The sequence below is a fragment of the Neovison vison genome, chromosome 6 (genome assembly GCF_020171115.1).
Source record: "Neovison vison isolate M4711 chromosome 6, ASM_NN_V1, whole genome shotgun sequence".
NCBI lineage: Eukaryota > Metazoa > Chordata > Mammalia > Carnivora > Mustelidae > Neogale > Neogale vison.
This window is the reverse complement of record NC_058096.1, coordinates 213,827,388-213,855,164: the sequence shown is the minus strand read 5'-3', so window position 1 is coordinate 213,855,164 and position 27,777 is coordinate 213,827,388. Positions and strand designations below refer to the sequence as shown.

The 27,777-nt window shown below is 48.2% G+C and overlaps 2 protein-coding genes across 2 annotated transcripts in view; both read right to left on the bottom strand.

Annotated features, from left to right (window-relative positions):
- The window catches only part of MED26 (mediator complex subunit 26), a 51,541-nt gene extending 50,223 nt beyond the window's left edge, over positions 1-1,318 (bottom strand). Inside the window, exon 1 of the mRNA XM_044253996.1 lies at positions 1,090-1,318. Coding sequence (XP_044109931.1) covers positions 1,090-1,161 — 72 coding nt within the window. The 5' untranslated portion in view covers positions 1,162-1,318. The remainder of the gene's footprint in view (positions 1-1,089) is intronic.
- A 14,923-nt stretch (positions 1,319-16,241) lies between these two features.
- On the bottom strand, positions 16,242-27,201 carry SMIM7 (small integral membrane protein 7). The gene is made up of 5 exons (XM_044253995.1): positions 27,137-27,201; positions 27,014-27,055; positions 26,464-26,516; positions 22,581-22,671; positions 16,242-17,362 (listed from the first exon to the last, which is right to left on the bottom strand). Exons 1-5 carry the CDS (start codon positions 27,160-27,162, stop codon positions 17,347-17,349), a joined length of 228 nt encoding a protein of 75 aa, XP_044109930.1. The 5' UTR covers positions 27,163-27,201; the 3' UTR covers positions 16,242-17,346.
- Positions 27,202-27,777: the final 576 nt, after the last annotated feature.

Here is a 27,777-nt window from a genome sequence, read left to right as displayed (position 1 = left end):
CTCAATAGCCACTTCCTGGTCTCCCAGCAAATGCAGGGGCTCACTTCATACCTGGATGCCACAACATCTTCCTATTGCTCAATCTGCTCCTGCCACAGGGGAAAATGACCCCTACTGCCAACAATCCCTTGGAGAAAATATGAGAACACTGTGAGTCTTCCCCTACACACACGAAGGGGGGCAGAGGAGATCCCTCTGCAAACAGTAGCCTCGGTGGAAGGCCATCTGAGAAAGCAACACCCTGGGGTTAACCCTGACCGTCTAGGTGACAAACCACCAAGCTGGGACCCTCGGGCAGGGGAAGGGATAGCCAAAGGAGAGCTCTTGAAGAAACTGGAGACAAAATAATCACCTCTAATTCACACCAAAAAGCGAGGCTCCGGCTTGATTAGAGACGCAATGGGCATTTAGGGCCGAAAAGGTAATAGGAAGGATCCCACCCTCCCCAAGATCATCTACGGTCAGCAGCGATCCCAAGAGGGATCCAGCAAAGGCATGTCCACTCGCAGAACCAAGGAGGGGGACTCTCCACGCGTCCTGGGCACCTGGCTAAGGGCAAAGTAACCTGGGGGGTTCCCTCTGAAACCGGAAAGGTGCTTCCAGCCGGGAGAAGAGGGGAGGAGGACTTCCCTGATCACCCAGAAGGCCAAGACACAGGCGGCAGAGGCTCCCGAGTCATACCCCGGACACCAGTTGCTCCACAGCCTTTCTCCCTCCCCTCCCCCACGCCAGGAGGACTTCCAGGGGGTCGCGAGTCCCCGAGGAAGGGCAAAGCAGGTGAGCTCCGTCAGAAGCAACAAGGGTCGAAGAGCTGGAGCGAGAGAGAAGGGAAAGCTCTGGCCTCAGCTCCCGTCTGCTCCCTCCGCCCAGGCCGCACGGAAGCCTCGGCCTCACGTACCGAGCGCCGCCAGACTGCCCTACCTGCCCCCGGCTCGGGCCCGTGGGGCGAGAGACCGAGATGGCAGCGGCCCTCGGTGGTAGGTGGGCGTCAGGCGGGTACCCTGAAGCCCGGCGGGCGAGGGACACTGGGGAGGGGGAGGGTCCCGGGCCCACGCGGCCTCCGTCCCGGCCCGCGCAGCGGGTACTTACGTTGCTCTGGGGGTCGATGGCCTGCAGCAGCCGGTCCCTGATCTGCTGCGGAGACGCCGGAGCCGCTGTCATTGCCTGGGCGAGGCGGGGGGGAGCGGCCGGGCCAGCGGGCGGGCGGGCTGAGGCGGGGGACGGGGGTCACTCACTCGCCGGCCTCCGGGAGCGGAGCCTCATGTTCCCCGCGGCGCCGGGGGAGGAGGGGGCGCGCGGGGTGGCGGAGAGGGGAGCCGGGGCTCGGGCCCGGGGCGCCACCGCCACCAGAGGAGGAGGAGGAGCCACCGGAGCCGCCGCCGCTGCTGCCGCCGCCTCGAGAACCAAACTCCAGTGAGCTGCCCCCGCGCGGAGCACTCTGGGTAACCCGCGCCGCACGCAGCGTCGGCGCCACGCTGAGGAGGTTGGGAGATGGGGCGGGCGGAGACGCCGGGCCTGGGCGGAGCCGCGCGCGAGCCCCGCCCTGTAGCTCCCACGCATGCGCGCGCAGGCGCGCTGGTCCGTCGCCACGCCACGCCCACCACCCGGCGGAGGGAGCCGTTGGGAGGCGGTTGGGCGGGGCAACGGCCGCCGCTACGAGTCCCCGCCCTCGCTGGGCCATGGGGAACTGAGGTTTCCGACGGAAACGCGCGGTGCGCGCCGAGTCCTTGAACCCGGGCGCTCCAGGAGGCCGCCTCTGCGGGGGGAGTTGGGGGAGGAGCGGCGGAAGGACTCCTCATTGAGGAGAAAAGCCTTCCCCGTACGGTCGAAGGTGACGGGAATCGCGGGCGGGATAAGCTGCTAAGTTTTCCGAGCCGAGGGTTCTCAGCTTCTAGATCGCTGTTCCTGGGGGCGAGGGAGACAAGACCGCCCTGTGATAATATGTGCGGAAGGGTCACCTCAGGAGCGCCGAAGACCGCCCCACCCTTCCAGAGGGAGTGGGTGCAGGGGGTCTGCAGCGCTTCGCGTGCTGGGATCACGAAAACATGACTGCAAAGCGCCTCTCGGGGGAGCCGTCACGCCAGCTAGGAAAGCCCCAAAGCCAGCCCTGTGAGCCCACCGACCCCAGGGCTGAAAACCTGTGTCAACGCCAAGGTTTCTCATCTTGGGCACCAATGACATTTGGAGCCGTGTCACTGTTGCAGGGGCAGTCTTGCGCATTTTGGGATATTCAGCATCCTGGGTCTCTACCCACTAAATGCCAGTAGCACTCTCCCCACCAGTCAGATGAACCAAAAATGTCCAGTCATTGCCAATGTCCCCTGTTGAGAACCACTAGTTTAAAAGACCCACCCTGCTCGGCATGGAGGTGCAGGAAAAATGAAACCCTCCCTTCTCTGAACAAAACCTTTCACAAAGGAGGAAACTGAGGCCCAAGTTCAGACAGAGTTCTAGGTCAAGTCTAAGGAGTCTCCTTCCCCACCCCCACCTTACTGCCTCCTCTTACTGCTCTCTGCTCACTCTGGAAGCCCTGTTAGGAACACTGTTATGGGAAGGGGTGAGAAGGAAGGCTGAGTGGATTATTAGCTGCAGCCTCGGGAGAAATAACCTTTTTTGTTGTTATAGGAAGACCTAGATTTAAAACAGGAGGGAGGCAGCTAGCTGATGAGAACCACACGCGCGCCTTGGATCTGTGCTACACCTGTTAGTCTTACATTTGTCATGCTTCTGGGAAGCATTTTTATTTGCAGAAACGGCTGTTTCTGCACGTGGTTGTGGCTGCTTCCTTCTGGACATGTGAAAAGTTTTACATCACACTTGTAGCAGAAAATAAAAACGGGCAAAATACTTAAATTTACTTTTTCTCCTAGAATGAGATGCTTTGTGTATGTGGTCCAGGTTGGAAACCAACCCATTTGGAGATACTCTTTATCTCATTTTAGATAAGCAAAATAAACAAGCTCTCCCCAAGCATAGTCTGGTCCTGCCTTTCTTTCAATTTCTAACTCAGATGTTCAAGATCTTATTTTTTTTAATCAAGGATCACATATAAGCAATTTGTTTTGCATGGGTCAGATCATTCAACAAAGGTTTGGAAAGCCACTCAACTTACCTGCTCTTTTTAAACTAAGAAGCAACATTAAGATGACTGAGTTCTGCATGGCCAGCTGTATACACACACACCCAGACATAGGTATGCAGTTCATCTCCATAGATGTGGCACAAAGTGGGGCTCCATAAAAATTAACCAAAGAATATTAAATGTACTGTATACACTTGAGGATGCACATAGACACAGAGCTATAGAGATATATATAGATATAGTTTTATTTCACATTTAACATAGATATAGTGGTAAAAATTAAATCCGATGGCCATTCAATGAGAGTCTTGAGTCTTGAAAACGTTAGCTTCTATTAGGTCCAGGATAGATACTGAAGTTCACCTAGCAAGACCTTCTGTTTCAAGGAGGTCATACTTGAAATGGCTCCTATCAGTTATACAAAGGTGGGGGGCTCAAGGTAAATCCTCTTGTTGTAATGGTTCTTCCCCAGCAACGTGCCCTTTAAATTAGTTAGGTCCAGAGAACATCCACCCCACCCTGTTCTGAAAGGACAAGATATTTTGTGCCTGTGATGCCCCTGACAATGCTGCCTTACTTCCTAGTGAGGTGGCCCCTCAAAAAGTAAGAGGCACTGAGTCCATGACTTGGCTCTTGCCATGGTAAGTGGCAGGAAGGTAGCTTTAAGAGCCTGGGTGCAGAGCATCCTCAGCCAGGCTTGGCAGTGAGGGTGTGGGCTCATTCTCCCTCCATGAACGGCAGTTGCTCGAGTGGGATAGGCAAGGGCATCATGGAGGAAGCTGTGGGCAAGCCAGTTCCCACAACTGCTTAGGACCAATCTTCAACAGCGACACCATATGTTGCAAGAAGCAACAGCAGGGACCCACCAGGCGGACTCAATCATTCATAAAGTGAAAGGCAGCTGTGACCCCTTAAGACACCCACACCCCTGGGAGTTGGGCAATTCAAAGGCGAGAAAGTAACTGGACTTACCCCAATAAAGTATGTGAGGGCTTCGATGACTAATAGGAAAAATGAACGCGAGGAAACCACCACCTCACTCTGACCAATTTGTTCACTCTGAATTTAACATCTGATGGGAATTTTTAAAAAACACTCTCATGAATTAACTCATTCAACCCTACTGATGAGCTCAGCAGCACCCAGAGACGGGTTTCAGAGTTCCGCGTGGCTTCTTTGCAGCAAGGCCGACTGATTTTAAATGCGAAAAAAAATTCAATTGGTTTTGAATAGCACCTGAAACATCACTGCTTTTATGAAGGGGCTCCAAAGACAAACAAGAGAACTCAAAATAATTTTACTATGTCTTCAAGTAAGGGGATACAAAGGCACATTAAGAAGCACAAAGCCTACTCCTGAGGATCTAGTTTTGAAGTTTCCAAGCACTGGAAACAGGTTGGGGATCCAGGAAGACAGTGCTCTAATTGTATTGTCCGAGCAGGTAGGTGCCCCAAAGGGGGGACAAAGCCACGCCTGGACAAAGCCAGGAGTATCAAGAAAGATGTCTGACAGCATTTCCATATGTTCATACCCTTTGTCCCAGTATTTCCCACCTTCTAGAAATTTATCCAAAGAAAGCAATCACTGAAAAAAAAAAAAAAAAAAAAAAAGCAATCACTGTAGACAAACATGTACATAAGGGGAAGTTGATGGAAGCATCATTTATAATATAGGGGCAAATGATTGGAAGTAACCCAAGTGTTCAGTAAAAGGAGAGTATGTAAATAAATTAGGGGTCGATTCCTGCAAATGGGAAGGTTATGGATGGGAAGGGACCATGGGATTTTATAATTCCACCTGGGTAGTGGTCTTGTCTTATGGGTGTATGCAACATGTAGAAATTCACAAAGCTGGACATTATGCTTCAAAAGTACAAAAATAAAGGACCTAGAGACAGATGATAGATCATCTTAACTATTGAAATCAGTACTGAACAACATGGAATGCTCCCATATTTCATATTAAATGTTAAAATGCAGTATATAAACCATATACATTATGATCTTAATTTTGGTTTTATACAAGTACGTCTACTCAATGCACCTGAAAAAATACTGGAAGGAAAGCAGCCAAAATATTTACAGTGGTTATCGCTGACAGGCAGGATAACAGGTGATCTTACTTCTAATACTCGTCCCTAACGTTCCACATTTTCTGGAATGAACACGCAGTGCCTCCCCTCATCTCATTCAGTGCTGGGGTTATTCTGACCTCTAGTAGCCTCTAGCTGTCACCTTCGGACTCAGATACTGCTAATTTGAAGCGTGCCCATAATCTCCAAAATCCTGAGCAGGGGTTTACTATCAGGCCTGCTGATAGCTGTCCATCTAAGTCCTAACAGCCTGTGTTGTGCCTACTGCCCCAGTTCGGTATTATTCTTAGTGACAAAAAGAGTAACATTTATTGAGTACCTACGAAGTGTCAGGTTGCACGCTGAGGGCTTTACCTAAGGACCCAGACGAACCCCCCTGGGCAGTCAGGTTCTTGTGTCAGCCTCTCCTCTTAACTTGCTGGGGGGAAAGGAGGGGGCTACAGTTTGCTTTAGAGAATGCAGTGGAACCATGTTCTGCCCGGTCCAGGCTAAAGCTTCAAGGCCTAGCAGTTACCACCCAACTCACCAAATCCATTCCTATCAATCTTGCCAAGAAAACTGAAAACTACACTCAGAGACGTGTACAGGTAAATGTCCACAGCAGGACTATTAATGGGTGTAAAGTACACACACCGGATGTCCATCAACTGGTGAATAGATGAATGAAATAAACACCCACGGGCTGGAATATCACTTGGCCATAAGAAGGAATGAGAAGAAGGTGCCTGGGTGGCTCAGTTGGTTAAGCAACTGCCTTCGGCTCAGGTCATGATCCTGAAGTCCCAGGATCGAGTCCCACCATCAGGCTCCCTGCTCAGTGGGGAGTCTGCTTCTCCCTCTGACCTCTCCCCTCTAATGCTCCCCCTCTCTTATGCTCTCTCTCTCTCAAATAAATAAATAAAATCTTTAAAAGAAAAAAAAAAGGAATGAAGAAATGAAAAAGAGGAAGCAGCAGTCCTTTCTAGACCTGGGAGCAGGGAGCTGCCATGGCAGAATCCAGTGACTACGCTAGAGGGCCACTCAGCATAGAGGTAGCAGCCACAGGCCTCTGTGAAGGAGAACACAGTTCCTGATGACAGGACATGGAGCCCCCTATGTCTAACCCCAGGAGGCTGGGACGCCCTGGGGGAGGTGTCAGGCATGTGAGCTGAGAAGCCCTTGGGGCTCAGAGCCAGCCCCACTGTGCCCCATCCAATTACCTGCCCACAGAACTGTGACTCAATAATACAGGTTTTAAGCTACTTAGTACTGGGGGCATTCGTTACTCAGTGCTAACTAACCGAGACACAGTGGCTAATGTCTCAGTCTCAGACAGTGAGAGACACACACGGCCCCTTCACCCACAGTGGTACGGCTGGGATTCCAGGCTGGCTCTTTCTGATTCTGGACAATACTCTCCAGCCCTCATGGCTCCTTAACTCCTGGGCCCCTCCTGCCAGACATTTGTCTTTGGCCACGTGTCCCCTGTGTTTCTGTCCTCCCCTGAACCCGTGCCCTGTCCCAATCATCTCGCTTGCTGACAGTTCTCTCCTCCGATCTGTGCCACACATGTCCAGACAGCTTATTTCCTTATAAGCTTTAATGATCTCCTTTATCACGCTGACCTTCAGGTAAGTACCGGGTAACGAATTATCACACATAAAGACAACACAGCACATTTCATCTTAACACACACACATACCCATGAAGGAAATAAAGGATCACTCTGTCTCTCTTTTGATTCTACCTTTCCTCCTGCAGCCCATGCTTTTTTTTTTTTCTAGTAGCTATGGGAACACACCTATGGATCTCTTTCATTTACACTTAATTCTTCAGAACACAGATCAGATAGTATGGTTAGAAACTATAAAAGCAATTTTGTCTGTTTTTGGTTTGTAGTCATAAAATTATTCTTCTTGCCTCTTCTTTTTTTAAAAAGACCTCCAAAAACTTGCTAAAGTGGTTTTTTGAAATGTTCCAATAATCTCATCATTCAATCAAGTGATCTAAATCATTGTTAGAGGGTATTGTTTTGCTTAGCGCAGCTTTATGTTCTCTCAGTAACCCTTATGAAGCAAAGATAGAAAATCAGAAACTGTTTTTAACTCTCTAGTGAATGACTTTGATAAACATTTTATTTAAGAGTCTATAGCAATAAGGTAAGATAATCCTTTCTTCCTCAGTAAAGAACTGCAGGATAAAGTATCAGTCTCTTATAGCTTTTTCTGCTCTAGACAGCTCTTGCTAACATGGGTTTGGATCTTCTTGCCCCCTGCTCTAAAAACTCAGGGGACCCCCAACTTCATCTCACTTAAGCCCTTGGCCTTGGGAAGCCCCCTTGTCTCACACTACTCGTCACACTCATACACGCTGCCCATGTTCCTGGCCAGCCTTATTCATCCCCAACCCTAGCAGTTAGTTTCCTCCCCTCCTGTCACATTGCTCACCTCACTAGCCAACCAGGTGACCTCGTCCTTGTTCCTCAGAGGAGGAGGAACAAGTCATGTGACTGGATTTTAGACAGGATGACAACCCCCGGCCCAGAGCTCAGAGTTCCCAGACTGGCAGAGAAAATACGTGAACCAAGTCAGGTTACAAGCCATGCCCCCATGGAGCAGACCAGGGCCAAAGGACTGATATCAAAAAGCCACCAGGCACCAAGAGAAGCAGACAGGGGCCACAGTAAAAGGTCCCTAACTCGCCAATGGAAATGTCCCAGAAACAAAGGCTGTGTTGTGCTGCAGCAGAGAAAGCAACGTGATGAGAGGGGAGATGATCTAGAAAGTATTTCCTACAGTGTCAAGCCCTGGCAATACTGGGTCTGGAGCCATCGGGGTCACAGACAGAGAAATGGACACACAAATAGAAGCAATGACCTGTCCCCAACATCGCTGGCAAGTAAGGGACAAGGCGGGGACTCAGCACGCAGGCCCATGACCCCCTCCCCACCGTTCCCAAACCCCACGGCTTGGAAAGTCCAAAGAATTTCTTTCACTTTGCATCAGACCCATTTGGTTGGCAAAGCTCATCCGAAATCTCCACTGGCCCAGCTCTGTGTGAATGTCAAGCTGTTTTGCTGCAGAATTATTACTCTTTGAAGAGTGAGCGAATAGCCCAGATGCCTCGGGGCATCGTGGCATATATAGCACGTGCTGCTGGAAAGCAAGAGAAGTTCTGAATTTGGAATTGGCTCTGGTGCCCCAGCTTCTGGAGGGTCTCCCAGGTGGGCTGGACACAAGCCATGTGCTTTCCTAATCCACGTCCACAAAGAGGTAGCGGAGCCCAAATAAAGGTGTTCGGGTGGGAGGGCGGCAGCATCAGAGGAGAGGAGGGTCAGGGACCTCCTCGTACCAGCTTAGCTGATGACCCCAGCAACTTTGGGCAAAGTCACCTCCCTGGATTGGCTTCAATTTCCTCATCAGGAAACATGGGATAATGGCAATACTATGGTCTCCCCTTATTGTGCCAAAGCATAAAGGTTATGCGTGTAAAGCCCGGGCCTGATGACTCTGACTTCTGTTCATGTAGTCAGATATAAAGGGCGGCTGGAGAAAGAACCCCAGGGGCACCTGGGTGGCTCAGTCGGTTAGGCATCTGCTTTAGGCTCAGGTCATGATCTCAGGGTCCCGGGATTGAGTCCCACGTCAGGTTCCCTACTCAGGGGGGAACCATGTGTCCCCCAACTGCACCCCCGCCACCCCAACCCTGGCCGGAACTCCCTCCCATGTTGTCCTGGCAACTACACAGATCATTTGTCTTAACATGAATCTCAGAACTGGATGATTGTACTGAACTGCTTGGACAAGATTTTCTTCTCTCAATGAAGTGTCACAAAGAGAGTTCAGGAGACATGAGCAAGCAAATGTCCTATTTGGAAAGGGTAATCCAAAAGGCAGCCCATTTAACTGGAGCTGCTGCTTGCCCTGGGAACATCCTAAGCTTTGCCAAATTCCCAGGCTCGTGGAAGAGGAGTCCAGAAAAGCACAAATGTTCTGGAAGCTCTATTTGTGGCTTTTTTCCTTTTTAACCTCAAGACATGGTGGTGGTGGTTTTCCTCACATTTCCTAGATGCTCCGATGCTCCCATCTTTGTGTGTTTTTTGTCCTTCCTGAGTATAAGAGTAATAAGATGTTTGGTGCAGACCATCAGTCAAGTATAGCAAAGTATAAAATAAGATTTGAAAACCACTGCCTGATGGGTACATGGGCAATCACAGCACAACACACAAACCCTTTTTGTGTGTTTACAATTTAACATAAGAAAGCTAAAGATGGGGGATCTGGGGGGCTCAGTTGGTTAAGCGTCTGCCTTTGGCTCAGCTCATGATCCCAGGGTCCCAGGGTCCCAGGATCGAGCCTCGCATGGGGTTCCCTGCTCAGCAGGAAGTCTGCTTCTCCCTTTCCCTCTGCTGCTCCCCTGCTCTCTTTCTCTCTAATAAAATCTTAAAAAAAAAAAAAAGATGGAAAAAGAGTCACACAGCAAGCAAGGCCTTGTCAGGTGTGTGCGGTCTCTGGCTGTTTTCACCCTTCAACAGCAGAATTGCATGGCTGAGTAAAAGGCTGTGTGGTCCACAAAGCCAAAAGTGTTTACTGTCCGTCCCTGTGTTGGGCCAGATAACCATCAGCCCACCCCCAAAGATGTCCCGGAACCTGTATATAAATGATGATACATGGCAAGAGAGAATTAAGGTTGCAGATGGAAGTAAGGGTGCTAGTCAGCTGACCTTAAGACAGGGAGATAATTCTGGATGCTCCTAGCAGGTGGGCCCAACGTGATCACAAGGGTCCTTAAATGGAGAAGGAAGCGGAAGCAGAATCAGATGGCATCATGACAAAGATCTGCACAGCCACTGCTGGCTTGGAAGGTAGAGGGCGGGGCCACAAATCAAGAATGTGGACAGCTTCTAGAACAGCAAAACGCAAGGAAACAAGATTCTCCTCTAGAGCCTCCAGAAGAAACTGGCTCTGCCAACACCTTGATTTTAGCCCAATGAGACCCATGTTGGACCTCTGACCTCCAGAACTATAAGATCATCAATCTGTGTTATTTTAAGCCACGAAGCTTGTGGCCATTTGCCATAGTAGCCAAGGGCAACTAACTCATGCAGGCTCTGGACAAGGAAAACTTACCACTCTCTTTTAGAGGCAGTGCTGCCCAATTCAAGGTTTCTGCCATGAAAGGCACTTGAAAATGGACTTGTGACTTGGGGGCTAGAGTTTTAATTTCAGGGGATTGGTAAGGGTATTTCCCTGACAGGGAAACTGAAATAGCCACGTGTGGCTAGTGGCTACTGAACAGACAGCGTCGTTACTCAAAGTGTGGTCCGGGGACCAGCAGCAGCATGGACATCACCTGAGAGCTGACAGAAATGCATAACTACCGGCTGTGCCCCACCCTGTCCTGTGAAATCCCCACTTTGCCAGGACTCCTGGGGGACTCATGGGGACACCATGGTCAGAGATGCTATGGTCAAAGCCGTCACCCCACTTCCAGGCAAATACTGCACTACGGAACATCGGGAGGCAAAATCCCTCTGTACCTGGTGTCAGGATCAGCTTTGCTAGACCACAGGGAGATCTCTAAAGTTTTTAATGCCTCGAAGCATACTATTAGCCAAGGACATGAACTCACACCTCCAGAATCTCTGCTACGGGGCAGATCTTTGACCATATATTATGGGCTGAATGGTGTCCCCTAGAAATTCTTATGTTAAAGCTTTAACTCCCAAAGTGAAATACGTGCTGATAAGGTCTGTAGAGCGGTAACTTACGATTAACTGAGGTCATAACGGTGGGCCCCGACCCAATATGGCGGTGTCCTCATGCGAAAAGAGATGCGCATGCGCACGCATAAGCGCAAGCAGAAGGCGGCCACGTGAGCGCACAAGGCGGCAGCCCATGCGCGCGCGCGCACGCACAGAGGAAGGTCACGTGAGCACATAGCAAGAAGCAGCCATTGGTAAGCCGCCCAGAAAGGCCTCACCAGGAAAACAGCATTCCTGGCACCTTGATCTTGGTCCACCAAGCCCCCAGAGCCATGAGAAAATAAACGTTCTGTTGTTTAGGCAGCCCAGTCTGGGGCACTTTGTTAGGGCCGACTGAGCAGACGCTATCTCATTTAAGGTTCACAAATCCCCATCCAGGAGATTTTTTTAATAGAAGTAATGACAGCAGCAAAAATACTACCACTTACTGAGTGCCCGCTGTGTGTTACGCAGGCGGTAGGTACGTGTCAAGGCTCTCTTCCTCACTGTCCCCTTTTCACAGATGAGAACATGGAGGGGCAGCGATGCCAACTGCTGCTCCAGATCACTCTCCATAAGGGACAGAGGCGTTTGTAATCTGGCTCAGACTTGTTAGTTTCTACCACAACCATCATTTCCACGATTTTATCTGATTCACACAATAAACTCGAATTAAATGCACCAACGCTTTATTTCCTTTAAAATAACTTCTACAACTCCCCCCCAGCGGACCAATACCCTTGTGGCCCACATTTATCACTAATGGTCTCAACAATGTGAACTAACCACAGATGAACAGGACCCACCCATGAGATTTCTTTAAAAAAAAAAAAATGCTGTTTAATCTAGGGGTCAGCACATACTCCTCTAGAGTCAGACAGCAGATATGTTTAGTTTTGCAGACCAGATGGTCTCTGTCACAAGGACTCAATTTTGTCCTTGTAGCTCCCTTTGGAGCCACTAATGATATGTAAATGAAAGGGCGTGGAAGCTTTCCAATAAAACTTTATTTACGGACAAAAAACCTAGAATTTCCTCTCATTTTCTTCTTAATCCTTTTTCAACCATTTAAAAATGGGAAAACCATTCTATCTTGTGGACCACGAAGACAGGTGGCAAGTCAGATGTGGGCAGCAATCTGTTGACCCCTGGTCTCATCCAAAATCATCCACCGGTCAAAAGAAAACCACAAAGCCATACTCTGAACTAGTACTTGCTGTTTTCTTATTGAAAAACATGGACTTTGCATTTCTAACTTGCTCTAGACTCCTCCACCCAATTTCCCATGCAGGAAAGCTCACTATTACCAAACTCTCATTTCCAGCAACTCTCAGAAAGGGGCTCAAAGCAGATCAAGTACTTTTCTCCCTGCCATAATGGAAATCAAGGGAATGATGAAAACAAATACCCAAGTAGAATTTACATCTTCCTTTTGAAAAGACCAGGCCTTTTGCTTTATACACAAATGGCGAACATCTTTCATCAACATGGGAAAACATCGGGAGGTTTGTCAAATATTTCATAAACACAAATGTGGTTAAGAAGGAGATAATGAAACAGTTGAAATGAAAAGAAAATGCCTCACTAATGACAGCCACGCTGGCTTTTCAAATCCAACCACTTCAGAGGAGAGCCGATCATTATCACACTGTGCTGCCGGCGCAGAGGAACTCCCACTCAGGAGAATCACAGGGAACCCTGAAGAGATCTCTCCCCTAACTATCAAGAGAAATAAAATTACGTTTTGGTCTATTCAGCTCACGCTTGAAAATAGATGGCTTGATTTTCAGCAAATTCGAATGTGTTTATTAAAATGTAGACAAGGTGTGCCAATGACTTCACTTGAGTGCCTTTGCTGGGAAAGGGCCCCTCGAGATTCTCTATCACCCCCTAGCTCAGCGGTCAGCAAATGCATCACATATATGGACCAGAAAGACAACATTTTCAGTTTGGTGGGCCAGATGGTCTCTGTCTCAACACTGCCACTGTAGCAGGAATGCAACTAAAGCAGGCTTAGATAATACATATTTGAAGACACATGGCTGGATGCCAATAAACTTTATTTACAAAAACAGGTGGCGGGCCAGGCTCTGCCTGGGAACCATAGTTTCCAACTTCTGCTCTAGAATAGCTGGAACTGAAGTGCAATGAGAAACCCACCAAAGGAGGGACATGTTCCACCTCTCAAGATGCCAAGGGGGAGGAAGCAAAAGGGGATTTCTAACAGGAATCCCAAAGGGCAGGTACTGCAAACTGTGGCCTTGTGTTCATTCTCAACGTGCAGTTTCTCACCTTGGCAGCAACTCCATGTAACATGCTCCAGGGCAAGCAGCAGTGGGCATTTAGTACTTAGACGGTGGTTGAGGTCCCTAACCATCAGGACCAAGGGAAAGCCAGCTGGCATGATGTCAACTGCAGCTACTTACAGAACAAAACAGTTATCTGGGTGGACCCTGGAACTCTCATCCTTACTAACAGGTTAAGCAAATCGAAATAGCCTAATACTACTCCCAGTCAAAGCTGATGGGGATATAGAGCCCAGTTCTTGTACACATGAACATACATACACATGAACAAATGAACACAGATTCAAGTTGTCCAGATGCATTTTTCTTTGGGATCCTTAGCCCAAAGCTGTCAAGATGAATCTCTTTTTAAAAGTGACCCCCAATGGACACTGGGGAGTGTATGTGCTATGGTGGGTGCTATGAAATATGTAAACCTGGCGATTCACAGACCTGTACCCCTGGGGATAAAAATATATATTATGTTTATAAAAAAATTTTTTAATTAATTAAAAAATAAATAAAAGTGACCCCAAAGGGAGCCTGGATGGCTCAGCTGGTTAAGCATCAGACTTGGGCTCAGATTGTAATCTTGGGCCCTGGGACCAAGCCCTACGTCGGGGCTCCATGCTCAGTGGGGAGTTTGCTTCTCACTCTCCCTCTGCCCCTTGCCACATTTGTGCGCACATGCTCTCCCTCTCAAATAAATAAATAAAACCTTTAAAGAAAAAAAAATGGGACTACAAAAATTCATTAGGGATGACATACTGAGATGTTCATCACAGTGTCATTTATAACAGACAAACACTGGAGACAACACAAGTCTCCATCACCTGGGGAGGAGTTAATCATGGCACATCATTATAATGTTATTAAGAACGGTAATTGTAGGAAAAAATACAGAAATTTATTCTCAGATAAAAAAAGCAGGCTAGAAGGCACAAAGACATTTTACATAATGAAAACACGTGCACCATACCTAGTGCACACGCACAGAGAAAGAGCCAGAAGGGTATGTCTGTACCTTGAGTGATGCTCTCTGAGGGAAGGTGGTTATTGGTGGTTCTATCCCTTAGGGCAAAGCTGTATAATTTTTCTATAAGGAACATGCACGGATAGTAAGAAACGTGAAAACAAAACAAAAACCACTAAAGCTACAACGGCGGCACATACCAATGTGGCCTTCCTAGGAACTGCAGAAGCACCCATGAAGGGCGCCAACGAAGGTCACAACAATGGGGATGCAGGGGCATTGAGATGCTTGGGCAAAGTACAAGTTCAAAGCAACACAGGAAAAGACCAGCAAGAGGGCCACGGTTAAAGAGAGCTCTATGGACACAGCGCAGTAATTAAAACCCAGCATCACGAAGCCTGTCTGGCAGGCCGGAAGATACGAAGGAAACGATGCCAAAATGAACACAGTAGAAACTAAGCTGTCTTAACCACGATCAAACTATGTCACATCCAGGCAGACCTCGAGTTTTGACAAACCCAAGGTTCGCGGCAACCAGTCTCCGCCGCCATTTTCCCAACCGTCTGATCGCCTCGTGTCCCTCAGTCACATTTTGGTAATTCTCACCATATTTCAGACTTCTCCATGATTACTGTATTTGCTTTAGTGATCTGTGATCAGTGATTCTGACTCATGTCTGATCAGTCAGATGACCACTAAGCATTTGTCAGCAATAAAGTATTTTTTAATCACGGCACACACGCCAGTTTTTCAGACGTGAGGCTATGGCCCAACTCCACGATGCAGTGAAAACATAACTTTTATATGCACCGGGAAGCCAAAACACACATTTAACTTGCCTTATTGCAATATTCGCTTGATTGGGGTGGTCTGGACCCAAACCCGTAGTATCTCTAAGGTATGCCCGTTTACTGATACAGATAAGGAAAATGCTGGAAATGAAGGAGGAAGGCGAGAAAAGGTTTTCCATGTTGGAAAACTATTTCTATAGTTTTTAAAGGATGCCATCTCTCTTTCATGGCATGTGTGCAGACTCTGCGCATGAACGCAGGCGGAGTACAGAAGAGGCAGGCAGGGAGGACTCCCAGGTGTTGAGCGCTTCCTGGGTGCCAGGCACACTTGGTCAACCACTCGGCCCACATCTGAGCGTGCTGAACCTCACAACAACCCCAGGCAGGTGGGACTTCCAGACCCACTTTGGAGATCGGAAACTGAGGCAGAGAATGGGGAAGCAGGCAGCCAAGGTCCCGCTGGCAAGGAGCAGAGATGGGACTTGAACCCACAACTAACTGGCCCAGAACGTGAGCGCTTAAATGCTGGGGAACGCTTGGCACTCGAAACTCAAACGTTGAAAACCTTTGATGTTAACAAGAGTTCTCAAAAAGCTTCCTAAAGGTGCACGTCCGTGAGATGCAACTTTTAAAACAGACAGCAGCCTCCAAAGCCACACTGCTTGCAGAGGGCTTTAACAATGAGATTAATAGTTCTCTGGGAGAAAATACAACTATTGAAACAAATTCTCAATGACAGCATTCTCTTCTCAGAGAATGATTCATCCCTGTAACGTACGAATGCCTCGCCTCACTGAAACCTCAGCACCAGTCTGAATAAGGCAGTGAGGTTTCCTCGCACCACTGACACGACCTGAGGAGTGACCAGCCAAGATCTCGGCACATCTGTTCTTGCTGACAAGGACACAGGCCTGTGTGAAGCTTGATTCAGCAGCTACGTTCCTGGCTACTGACAAACCATACGCCTGGGTTTGACAAGGGAATAAATTACAGAAGCGGTGGAGGAGAATGACGTCAGCTGAGCAGCCATAAAAGTAGATTTGGCCCTGGTCTCGCAAAACCCCGCTGTTTTTCCCTGACTCTTTCAACACTCCCCAAAGCAGCCAGGTCCAAAGCCCATTTGCCCCATTCTGGCCTGACATAAGTATTAAGGAAAATCCAAAATGGGAAATCAAACATTGCCTCTCTTCTGACTTTCTGACAGCCTCCAAAATGACTCCTCGGTGTCTCCCACAGTGTAATTCGAAACATCGCCAGTTGGAAGTTCTTAGTTAAAAAAAATGTATAAACAAAAGATCCTTTTTGGAAATGAGCTTTATTTCCAGTGCTACTTAGTTCTGAAAAGTCGGCATATTTAGTTTCTCCTCCCACCAGGTTTACCTCCAAATCAGGAATTCAAAACCCACAACCAACAGATCAGACACCAACAGGATCTGGGTGTTGACAACCGGCATTTCATTCTGGCGAAAAAGGACCTGCCTTCCAAAGGAGATCTATGCAAAATGCTGTATTTCCTCAAATGAGGCTCACTGCTTTTCAACCTTGAAATCACTCACTTGAAAAGACCACTCCAAATTCCCAGCTTTCAGACCTGGACCTGATTATCATCATGTAAGTCTTTCATTCTTAAAAACTACACATTTAATGGCCCCAAGGGTTACTGTAACAGAGGCCTGCAAGGCAGGGCAAAATTTCTCGTAACACCCACATCTGCCTCTGCCAACTGTTCTGTACCTCTCTTCCACGGTAATCAGTAAGGCTTTACCCTTAAAGTCCTGGGCATGACCTCAGAGGCACTGAGTGGCCGAGCAGAGCCCATCGAGACAGGAAAGGAATTTGGACACAAGCCCAGCAACAATGAACTTGCTTGTTATTCCTAAACACAGTCCAGTAAAGAGGCTGCATCAATCTTAAAAGCCAACCCTTCTGTTTCAGATCCCTAGATAAAAAATTATTATTTTGAAAAATCTGTATAATTTGAACCAAAAAAGAAGGGTTATTAAAAAATAAACCAAGAAACATCCAGAAATGAGTTTCTAGTAAAAGCTTGCTAGATGAGAAATTCAATCTAAAAAAGCAATCTACACAACGTTCTTTTATCTGTGGGGAATGCAATGTTATTACATCCCCTTCCATAAACCCTCCTAAAACTCCTTAAGTAGACAGCATTTCAACGCAGAAACCAAAGTGAAAATATCTTTGAAAAGAAAACAAGGACGTGGCTGGGAAGCCGTGTGCAGCTTGGCGAACATTTTTTTCCACCCACCACGAACTTGGGCTTTCTGGGAAGGTCGCTGGTTTTCCGGTCAAAACCATTCTTGAAGTTGTCAGGAACGGAGGAAGGGAGACTCGGCATCTGGGAAGGTGGTTCCTGGTTCCCAGGAAAGTGTGTGTCTGGGGCTCAGGAGCCGAAGAGCCTGGAAAAGTCAGAGGGCAGAGAAGTCCGTGAGGATGGGAAGGATGTAAAGCTATAACTCAGAAAACATTTTCAGAAAATATTTGTTACTATTATTAAGAGTATTTTATATTACTTATGACTCTATAAATAACTCTTCTGTTACACAACACGAATATACTTAACACTACTGAACGGTATATTTTATCTTATTTATAAAGCAGGGCTTGAACTCATGACCTTGAGATCAAGACCTGAGCTGATAGCAAGAGTCAGATGCTTAACTGAGCCACACGGGTGCCCCCAAAATGGTACATTTTATTTTATTTTAAAGATTTTATTTATTTATTTATTTGACAGAGAGAGAGGTAGGCAGAGAGGCAAGTGGGGGTGGGGGGAGCAGGCTCCCCCCTGAGCAGAGAGCCCGATGCAGGACTCAATCCCAGGACCCTGAAATCGTGACCTGAGCCGAAGGCAGAAGCTCAACCCACTGAGCCACCCAGGAGCCCCATAAAATGGTACATTTTAAAAAGAATAAAAGCTATTTAAGAAAGTACTTCATCAGAATCTGTAACATTTTATTTTAGCCCATTCTTCATTACTACAAGTCGATGATGACTTTCACAATTTGAAAAAAAAGATTATTTTTCTGAGTGAACAGATGATTACAGTTAACTCTGGTCATTGACGAAAATCTGAATGGGAAAGGCCTGGAAAATATATAAATGCCCATGAAATTGAGAATGGGTCTGTTAAGTTATGACAGAGGTTTCCAGGGGAAGACCACAGAGCTATTAAAAAGATATATATATATATGGGAACTCTGTTATCTTTGCAACATTTCTATAAATCTAAACTCTTTCTAAGATAAAAAGTCTTTTTGAAAAAAGAACAATAGATTATGCAGGACCAACACATGCAAAAGAATGAAGTTGGTTCCCTATCTCACACCATATGCAAAAATAACCTCAAAGTTGATCACAGACCTAACTATTAAAATTAAAACTACAGAACTCTTAAAAGAAAACTTGGGCCCAAATCTTCACGACCATGGGCTGGGCAATGACTTTTTGCTACAATACAAAAAAGCGCAGGTGACAAAAGGAGAAATAGACAGAATAGACTTTATCAAAATTAAGGTTTTTTTGTGCTTTAAAGGACACCACCAAGAAAGTGAAAAGACAACCCAGAGAATAGGAGAAAATATCTGCCAATCATGTATCTGATAAGGGACTGGTTTCTAGAATATAAAAAGAGCTCTTATAACTCAGTTATAATCCAGTTTTTTAAAAAAAAGACAAAGGACCTAAACAGACATTTTTCCAAAGAAGACATACAAATGACCAATAAGTACATGGAGAGGCTCAATGTCATTAACCACTGGGGAAATGCTACTCAATCTGCACATCCACTAGGATGGCTCTAATGAAAAAGACTGACAATAACAAGTGTTGGCAAAGATGTGGGGAAATTGGAACCATCATACACTACTGGTGGGAAGGCAAATTATGGCAGCTACTTTTAAAAAATAGTCTGGCAGAACCTCAAACAGATAAATATAGTAACCATATAACCCAGCAATTTCACTCCTGGGTATGTACCAGAGGGGACCGAAAACTTAAGTCTGTCTGCACAAAAACTTGAACACCAGCATCTGTGTCAACAGTGTTCATCAACAGTCAAAAAGTGGAAACATTCCAGATATCCATCAACTGATGAGCAGATAAACAGGCAGTGGCACAGACACACAATGGCCTATTCTTCAGGCACAGAAAGGAATGCAGTGCTGATACACGCTACAACATGCTGCAACCTTTAAGACATCACGCTACACAAAAGAAGCCAGACACAAACGGGGCCATACATCATTACGATTCCGTTTACAGGAAATACCCAGAACTAGCAAATCCATAATGACAGAAAGTAGGTAAGTGGCTCCCAAAGGCTGATAGAAGAAGAGGCAGTCATTGCTTAATGGGTATAAGGTTTTCCTTTGGGGTGATGAAAATGTTCTAGAATTGCATTGTGGGTGGTTTCACAACCCTGGGAATATAATACAAAATACTTAACTGTGAAGACTGACTTCTGCTTTTACTTATTAATCCTGCTCTGTGATTTGACACCCTCATCTTCTCCGTGTCTTCCCACCCAGTATTTTATTACGAAGATTTTTACATATAAAAAGTTACAAGAGCAGTTCCGTGAACCCCCGCATATACACCTCCATTCTGTAATTAACACTTTGCTTTACATGGGTGCCCGGGTGGCTCAGTCAGTTGGACCTCCAACTCTTGATTTTGGCTCAGGTCATGATCGCAGGGTGGTGGGATCAAGCCCCACATCAAGTTCCAGGCTCAGCAGGGAATCTGCTTGGGATTTTCTCTCCCTTTCTGTCTGCTCCCCCCCGTGGACATGCTCTCTCTTTCTCTCTCTCAAATTAAAAAAAAAACAACAAAAAACTGTGCTTGGGATGCCTGGGTGGCTCAGTCTGTCAGGCGTCTGCCTTCAGCTTAGGTCATGAACCTGGGATAGAGTCCTGCATCAGACTCACTGCTCACTGGGGAGTCTGTTTCTGCCTCTGCTCCTCCCCCTGCACACGCTCTCTCAAATAAATAAATAATAATAAATAACTTTGCCTTACAGTGTACCTATCTATTTATCCAGCTACCTTGTTTTTGATATATTTCATTGTTAACTTGCAGGTATCTATACTCAGTTCCTAAACACTCGGGCATGTTTCTCTCCATGTTTCAAGTTTTTTGCCGCTTTTTAAAAATTTCCCAAGTAGCTCAGCTCAAGCAACATAAAAGTGGGTATAGGAGAACTGCAAACCATTCCCTTGGGCCCCGTGAATCTCCCTCAGCGATCCAAACAGGGTCACCTCTGTGGATGGCCTGGAGCAGATCCTTCCAACTCCCTGGCTGGAAGTCTTTTTTTTTGTTTTTTTGGGGGGGGGGGTTTTGTTGTTGTTGTTGTTTGTTTTTTTAAGATTTTATTTATTCATTTGACAGAGATCACAAGTAGGAAGAGAGCCAGGCAGAGAGAGTGGGGGAAGCAGGCTCCCTGCCGAGCGGAAAGCCTGATGTGGGGCTCGACCCCAGGACCCTGGGATCATAACCTGAGCCGAAGGCAAAGGCTTAACCCACTGAGCCACCCAGGGGCCCCCTGGAAGTGTTTTCTCCACAGACTTCAGGCATTTATTCAGTGTTTACTGCAAGCACATCACAGTCGGGGCCGGAGGGCATACGTAAGCGACCTCCAGCCTTTTTTGCTTTCGAAACATTCCCCTGTGCAGACAGAACCTGCAGCACGTCGTCAGTGATGGATTGCGACAGCTGCTCGTGTGGGCGTCCATCTGAGTTACCCGACTCTTCCCCTGTTCTTGGACATTTAGGTGATTTCTGGATTTTTTTGAATATCCTGGGAAAGCCAGTCACAGCCTCCCTGATAGAGCCTTTTCTGATGACATCTTCCCTCACTCACAGCACCTACTGAAAAGGATGGCCCAGGTCAGGTGTTGGCAAAAAAGCCACACAGTAAGTAGTCTTGAGCTTTGCACGCCCGGCAGTTTCTGTCTCAGGGCTTCAACCCCTCTGCCGTAGTACAAATGCAGTCACAGAAATGGGTGTGCCAAACTTCATGCATGAAAACAGGAAATAATTAAATATGGCTCACAGGCTGTGGCTTGCTGACTCGACCTCAGGGATTATGCTGGAATCGGGATAACCCCCATCTAACTGGACCTGGGTCACACCTAGCTAAGTCAAGCAGGCTCTGCTCCCAGGAAGCAAAATCAGAACACCAGGCTACAAACAATGATAGCCTTGAGCTGAGCCAGGAGGTCACAGAGCCTAACGCGACCCTTTCAGTAATAGGCCAACAGGTGAGCCATAAAGGAAGCTAGGCGGGTGAGAGCATGAATGAAGCTGATGGATAGAAAAGAAGGATGAAAACACAGGAGTTCTTCCCTGCCCCAGGACCTCTGCACATGCTACCATGCCTCTCTTCAGCTCTGCAAATGGCAAGGCTTCCTCCTGTTCTTTAGGTTTTGATTTACATAGCACTTCTCTGTGAGCCTCTTCCTGACCATCACCTAAACTGAGATCCTCCCATTCGCCTCATCAGTGATTTTTCCCTACTTATTTTTCTGTCCCTGTCCCACCTGCTATACTGTACATTTGCTGATGGCAACGACAATGGTTGTCTCGGACTCAGCTATCAACGCAAGGCACAGCCCGCACTGGATAGTTATAAATCAGTAAATGAAGAAAGGAAAAGACAGGTCGGAACCTGGAAAGACCAACTCTGTTCTACTTCTTGTGAATCCTAGCTATGCCCATATCCTCCTCTGCAAACTCCCTGATCATTCCACCAGCCCTCTCAGTACCTGCACAGGCCTCTTCCGAGCTCTCCAAAAGGGGTTCTCTTGGCACACATCACAGTCCTCATTCTGGGCTCTAACACTTCCCAGTGGCACAGTGAAACTCCTAAGTCCGGGACTTACCCCCTCACACAGCCACTGGGCTGGCACAAGGACCACCCAGCAACCCCAAATTCAGCACCATGATTACTCAGGAGAGCAGACTTTTCATTCTCTTCCTCTTTAGGGGAAGAACGGGACCAGCCCAGCACAGTTAGCCCAGATGATAACACACCAGGTTCTCCTACAGCGTTTTCCCTGAGTCTGTTGACTCTTGAGTCTCACAGTCCGTGAGAATCATTAAGGCCCTGACACTGGAAGGAAAACCAAGCCGATTAGATTTTTTTAAGCCCAATGAAGAAATGAAAAATGGGTATGAAAACAGAAAAGAGTCTGAAGACACTTCTGAGGGCTATCTGCAGGGCAGGAGCAGAACCCAGGAGCACACTGGTCATTAAGCCACATTTTCTACCTTGGCAGATACCAAGGATAGGCTAAACACAGCACAGCTGGCAAGAGGTGAACAGGGCCATGGGCTCGAGGGAAGGCATCTCTTGGCAGCCCCTGCTGAGGCACCAGGAACAGCCAGGACTTGGAGAACACCATGTTCCAATCAGAGCTCCAGCCTAGACCACAGTGACACAGTCTAACCTCTGTAGACCCTGCTTCCCTCTCCAGCCTGAGAGAGTTCTTATTCTGAAAGCGGGAAGCGTGACATGAAAGTGTAGAGTGAGAAGACAGAAGACGAGCTTCGGGTGGGTCATTCTAGGGAACAACACCGAGAACAGGACAATGAAGGGGACAGGCAGGCCGGACTTACACGATCATGCAGAACATCATGAAGACATTCCACAGGGCGATGAAGATCCGGAAGTATCTGAGGCTCAGCAGGAACTCCCGGATGTTGTCACCTGGAAAGTCAAAACGTGTTTTTACAAGCACTGCCGACATTTCTGTTGTCACGGCCGCAGGGTGCTTCCACAGTTTCCAACCACCCCAACCCCACCGCCCCACATTCCAGGGGCTTTTCCTGTGGGTCACCTCTGCTCCCCAACCCTTGGTACTCGAGCAGTGGCTGCCACTGACCAACCCCTAAAAGCACTCAGTTTCTGACTGGCTCAGGGAGGAGCACGTGACCCAAGTCTGCCCAATGAGACTCAGTCCTGGGAATTTTGTCCCAACTACTGGGAAAGAGGCACTTGCTTTCTGTCAGCCTTGCTGGGCTAGTAAGATGTAAGCCCTGTCCTTTAAGTTAGGGGGTGGCAAACTATGGCCCATGGGCCAAAGCTAGCCCCTACCACCTGTTTCTGTATGGCCCATGAGCTAAATGTTTTAAAAACGTTTTAATAGCTAAAAAGAATACTCAGAATACCTTGTGAGACTCAGAAATTACATGAAATTCACATTTCAGGGTCTACAAATAAAGTTTAATCAAAATACACCCATGCCCGCTCATTTATATACGGAATACCTTGGAGATATTGTGGGTTCGGTTCTAGAACACCGCAATAAAGCAAGTCAAATGAATGTTTTGGTTTCCCTGTGCTTATGAAAGTTATGTTTACATTATACTGGAGCCTATTAAGTGTGCAATAGCATTATGTCTAAAAAACAATGTCAACACGTGAATTACAAAACTATGGCTAACAAATGCTGACCACTATTTGAGCTTTCAGCAAGTCCTGTTCACTGATCACCGATTATCACAAATACAACAATAATGAAAAGGTGAAAAGCTGCGAGAATTACCAAAATGTGACAAAGAGGCACCAAGTGGTCAAACACTGTTGGAAAAACGCGGCCGACAGGCCTGCTCACACAGGGTTACCAGAAACCTTGAGTTTGTAAAAATACAGTATCTGCAGAGCACAAGAGAGAAGCACAATAAAACAAGGTATGCCTGTATTTCCCACGGCTGCTTTCAAGGAACACAGCTGACATGCTGCACCAGACAATATACGACCCCAAAAGCCGAAAATGTTTACTATCTGACCCTTTACAGTACACTGGGCCCAGCCCTGCTCTAGAATCATCTTTTGCCAACACAAGTCAGCCTGACAGTAAAACCAACCCAGAAGGGAAAAGGGAGCTGGAGAGGGTCACACACAGAGAGCCCTGAGGCCAGATGTGCCTGAAAACAGTCTAATCCTTTGAGGTTTCCATTTGCTCCAACCACTTTGGGTTGGGTTTTCAGTGCTGGCACCTGAAAAAGCATACTAATTCAGACAAGTAAAAGGGAGGTTCTGCTTTGATGGTTACTTACTCTAGTCCCCAGATGCCACAGAACCGAACCCTTCCAAGAGGAAGCAACTTGGTATGTTGAGACTCTAGAGGCATGGGTTCCAGAACCTTCCTCCAGAGTTTTAAGTCACTCACCTCTCTAATCCTCCAGAATGAAATGTATGGGTCCACGTAGGGTAATCTACAAGGGAGCTACCCCAAGTGTCCTCTCTAGACCAGGGCTGTCCCGTAAGTACAGAATACCAGGCGGGAGCTCAGGAATTTAGTTACCGGCACCACTGCACCAACCAAGCACGCAACGGGCACACAGAGTCTTGCTGAACACAGTTTAGATGAGTTTGATATTACCCAACCCACTGGGAGAGCCATGTGCAGCCCAGCCCAGAGTGCAAATGTCAAACAAAGGCCCAGCCCCAGGATGTCTGAGAGGCACTGCTTGATGAGGCCCTTCTCTGGGCCCAGCATCACAAAAACAGGCTCTCCTGCCATCAACAGATGTTAAGTGAAGGCCACTTGTCCCAGGCAACAGCCAAGTGCAGAGGATACAAGGAGGAACAGGGCAAGTATCCCTGCCCTAAAAAGTTCAAAATGGGACAAATACTAAGCAAGTAATCACAACTGTTACTCACCATGGCCAGTGCCATGGGAGCATACAATCGGGGCGGGGGGGGGGGATGCCAGCCTAGTCCATGTGGGTGATGGGAGGTCAGAAAGCCGTGAGCAAGTGCATAAGCTCCGACCTTAAACACGGGCAGGAGTTTACTGCCCTTCCACGAAGAATGACTTTGCTCAGTCCCCAGCCTACATATGCCCCAGTTTCCTCCTGTGTAAATGGGGGTGACAAGCAACTAGTGCCTGGCACGCAGATGGTTCTCAACAAATGCACCCACTACAGTACTGGGGTGAGCCAAGCACAGGGAGAGCAGCATTCTCTGTAGTGGCAACAGTAAGAACAGAATACGGGCTGGAAGGAGACAGGCAGAGAGCCCCTGATCAGAGGGAAGCCACTGTTGTTAACTGTCCTTGTCACCCCCACTGCCACCAAGCCCTTCCTCTGTTCTCCCACGCCCCCCCCACACCTCCGATTTAGATCTCTAGAACACAGCCCCAAGAGTTGGTATAGTACCTTCTAGAGAGTGAGTAAGTGATATAAACAGCTGCTGAATGAACATATGGAGGAAAGAATGAATGGATGAATGGTCTAGTGACTGAGAGGGAACAGTCTCCGGGGTCAGAAAAACTCAGGTTCAATCAGGATGTTGGGACTGATTTCCTACGTGGCCACAAGCAAGTCAAGCCACAGCCCTGAACTTCATTTTCCGTATCTATAAAATAGGGAAAATGCCCTTTACCTTTCAGGATGGAGGGAGAGCCCCACACCTACAGGAAGCACCTAACAAGGCAGCTACCACTGGCTGGGCCCCCAATAAAAGGGAATGGTCTGGTCGGCATCGAATTCACTGCTCCTTGGGGTTCCTATCATTCCCATGCAATGCTCCAACACAGCACCCACCACCTTGGCTGCAATGCCACCCACTCACGGGTCCTTCCCTCCACACGTGGCAGCTGGAGCAGCAATCCCATCCCTGTCCTCACCTTTCATCTCCTCCATCACCATTTGTTCCTTGTTTAGGAACTGCCTGTCCACCCCAGAGCAATACAACCCACAAGGCAGTTGTATTGTTGTCTTGTTCTCTGCTGTGTCTGCAGCATTCAGGACAGTGGCCACCATGTGGCAGTGCTCAATAAACGCGTGATGAATGATGCATGGACATAGAAGTCATGTGCGGGTCCCACCAGGTTTCAAACAGTTACATGAATAAATAAATTCCAGCGCTCCCAGGGCAGTGAGATGATATAAAGATGAGGAGGTAGGGGCTGGGATGAGGCAGAGGCCACAGGCCCCTGCCTAAACGGGGTCCTGTTTTTCTTCATTTTATCCAATAGATGCCAAGAGGTTGCCTAAACCCTGAGCTGTAGAATGTTCAAATTTTTCTTGATAAATCAGACACCTGAATTTTTATGTAACATCTGATTTATTTGAAAGCTAACGTTGGCATCTAATTAAAAGAGGACTGCAGCACTTTGAGAGCGATGGCTAGCTGTTCATTCATTCACTCATGCCGGAAGACGGGCCCACAAGGACAGAAATGGGCCCAAACAAGCAAGAGCAAGTGTGCGGGGCAAATATTAGCCAGATAATAGCATACATAAAGGAAAATCATGACTGTAGGAAGTTATATGGGTGGTGACCTACGCAAGGTGGTTTGACAGGAGAATGCAGATGACAAAAGTGAGCAGAAGGAATAGCATACCTTCAGGCCCACTTCTCTCTCTCTCTCTCTCAACAACCCCCAACCCCCACACACACTACTGGAAAGAAAACTAAGGTAGGGCTTGGCTCAGAAAAAACTGTCCTCTCTGAACTGGACCAATTTCCGAGTCCAGAAAGGAGGCCTTACCTGTGCTGGGCTCCCTCGACTCCTCCCCAAAGCCCTGCGTGTCCTTCTTTTTCCTACAAAGAGGAACAGACAGTGTCCACTTTCCGTGGGACATATAGACCACTCGATCCCCTGGCTCTGAACCCAGCTCAGAGGGCCTCGGACAGTTTCAGCTCTAGACCGCTAGCTGAGCTGCTGTGTGACCTCAGGTGGTTGAAGGCCCCTTTCTGGGCCATCATCTACCTGCCAATCACAAGCCTGCAGCCACCAAGGTGTAGAGTTGGTCCGTGGGTACAGAATAGGGCTAAATATGGGGGGGGGGGGGGGGGACGAGGGGACGGGCCGGAGGCTCTACGGGATGCGAGAAGAGAGATCCCCGGGAAACGAGGCAGTCTCTATTTCACGCCACCGTGCAGCAAAGTGTCAAAGGAGGATGGACCAGGCTGGAGGCGTGGCCAGAGGGTGAGCTGGGGCTTAGGGGCTGGGCCTTTGGCGTGGGGCCGGCTCACGCTCGCGGGGGCGGGGCTACGGGTCCCCTGGGTGGAGCCGCGACCCAAAGCGGCCTACTCACAGCTTAAAGTTGAGCACTGCCCCTGCGTTCATCAGCAGCGTCCTGCGAAGGAGAATTAGATTACCTGGGCTGCCCCTCGTCCCTCTCACCCTTCTCACCCCAGCTTCTGGCCCCCCCAATTACCCAAACAGCAGGATGTCCCCGATCATCGTTACGGCCGAAGCGTCCGTCAGAACCGGAAGCGGAAGTCGTGGAGGGGGAGGAGAGAAGAGCACGAGCCGACCAATCTCGAAGCCTCGCTGGCGAAGGCTGGTCCAATCGAAGGCCAAGGCAGGTAGGCTCCCGCCCCCTACAGGCCAGGCCCCTTTAGGAAAAAACTAGCGCCCCTTCTCGCTAGGGAGGCCCAGAGGGTAGCGAAGAAAGGGCGGGGCGAGAGTCTGACGTCACCCAAAACTGGCATCAACCCGGGTGAGATTGGGTTACGCACTGGAGGCGTGCGGCGCAGCGGTGAGACCCCTGCGCGCTGCAGAATTAGCGCGGTAGCTTTTCCTTCTGGGCTGGGGTCTCCCAGGCGGCTTCTGGAGAAACCCGGCCTCCTGACCACTGAGCTGCGCAGGGGAATGGGTGCTGCTGTAGTGGACTCTCCCGGGCATGGTTTCCCGCGGGGAGGAGGTTCCTCCTGAGCCCAATGGAAGGCAGGGATTCCCCCCTAGGCTAGAGTTAACGAGGGTGCGGAGGTCCGACCGAGCTGTCCCTTTGGAGAACAGGGTTCCTGGTGGGGAATGGAGGTCATGACTTACAGAGCCCCACAGAGGACTAGGGTC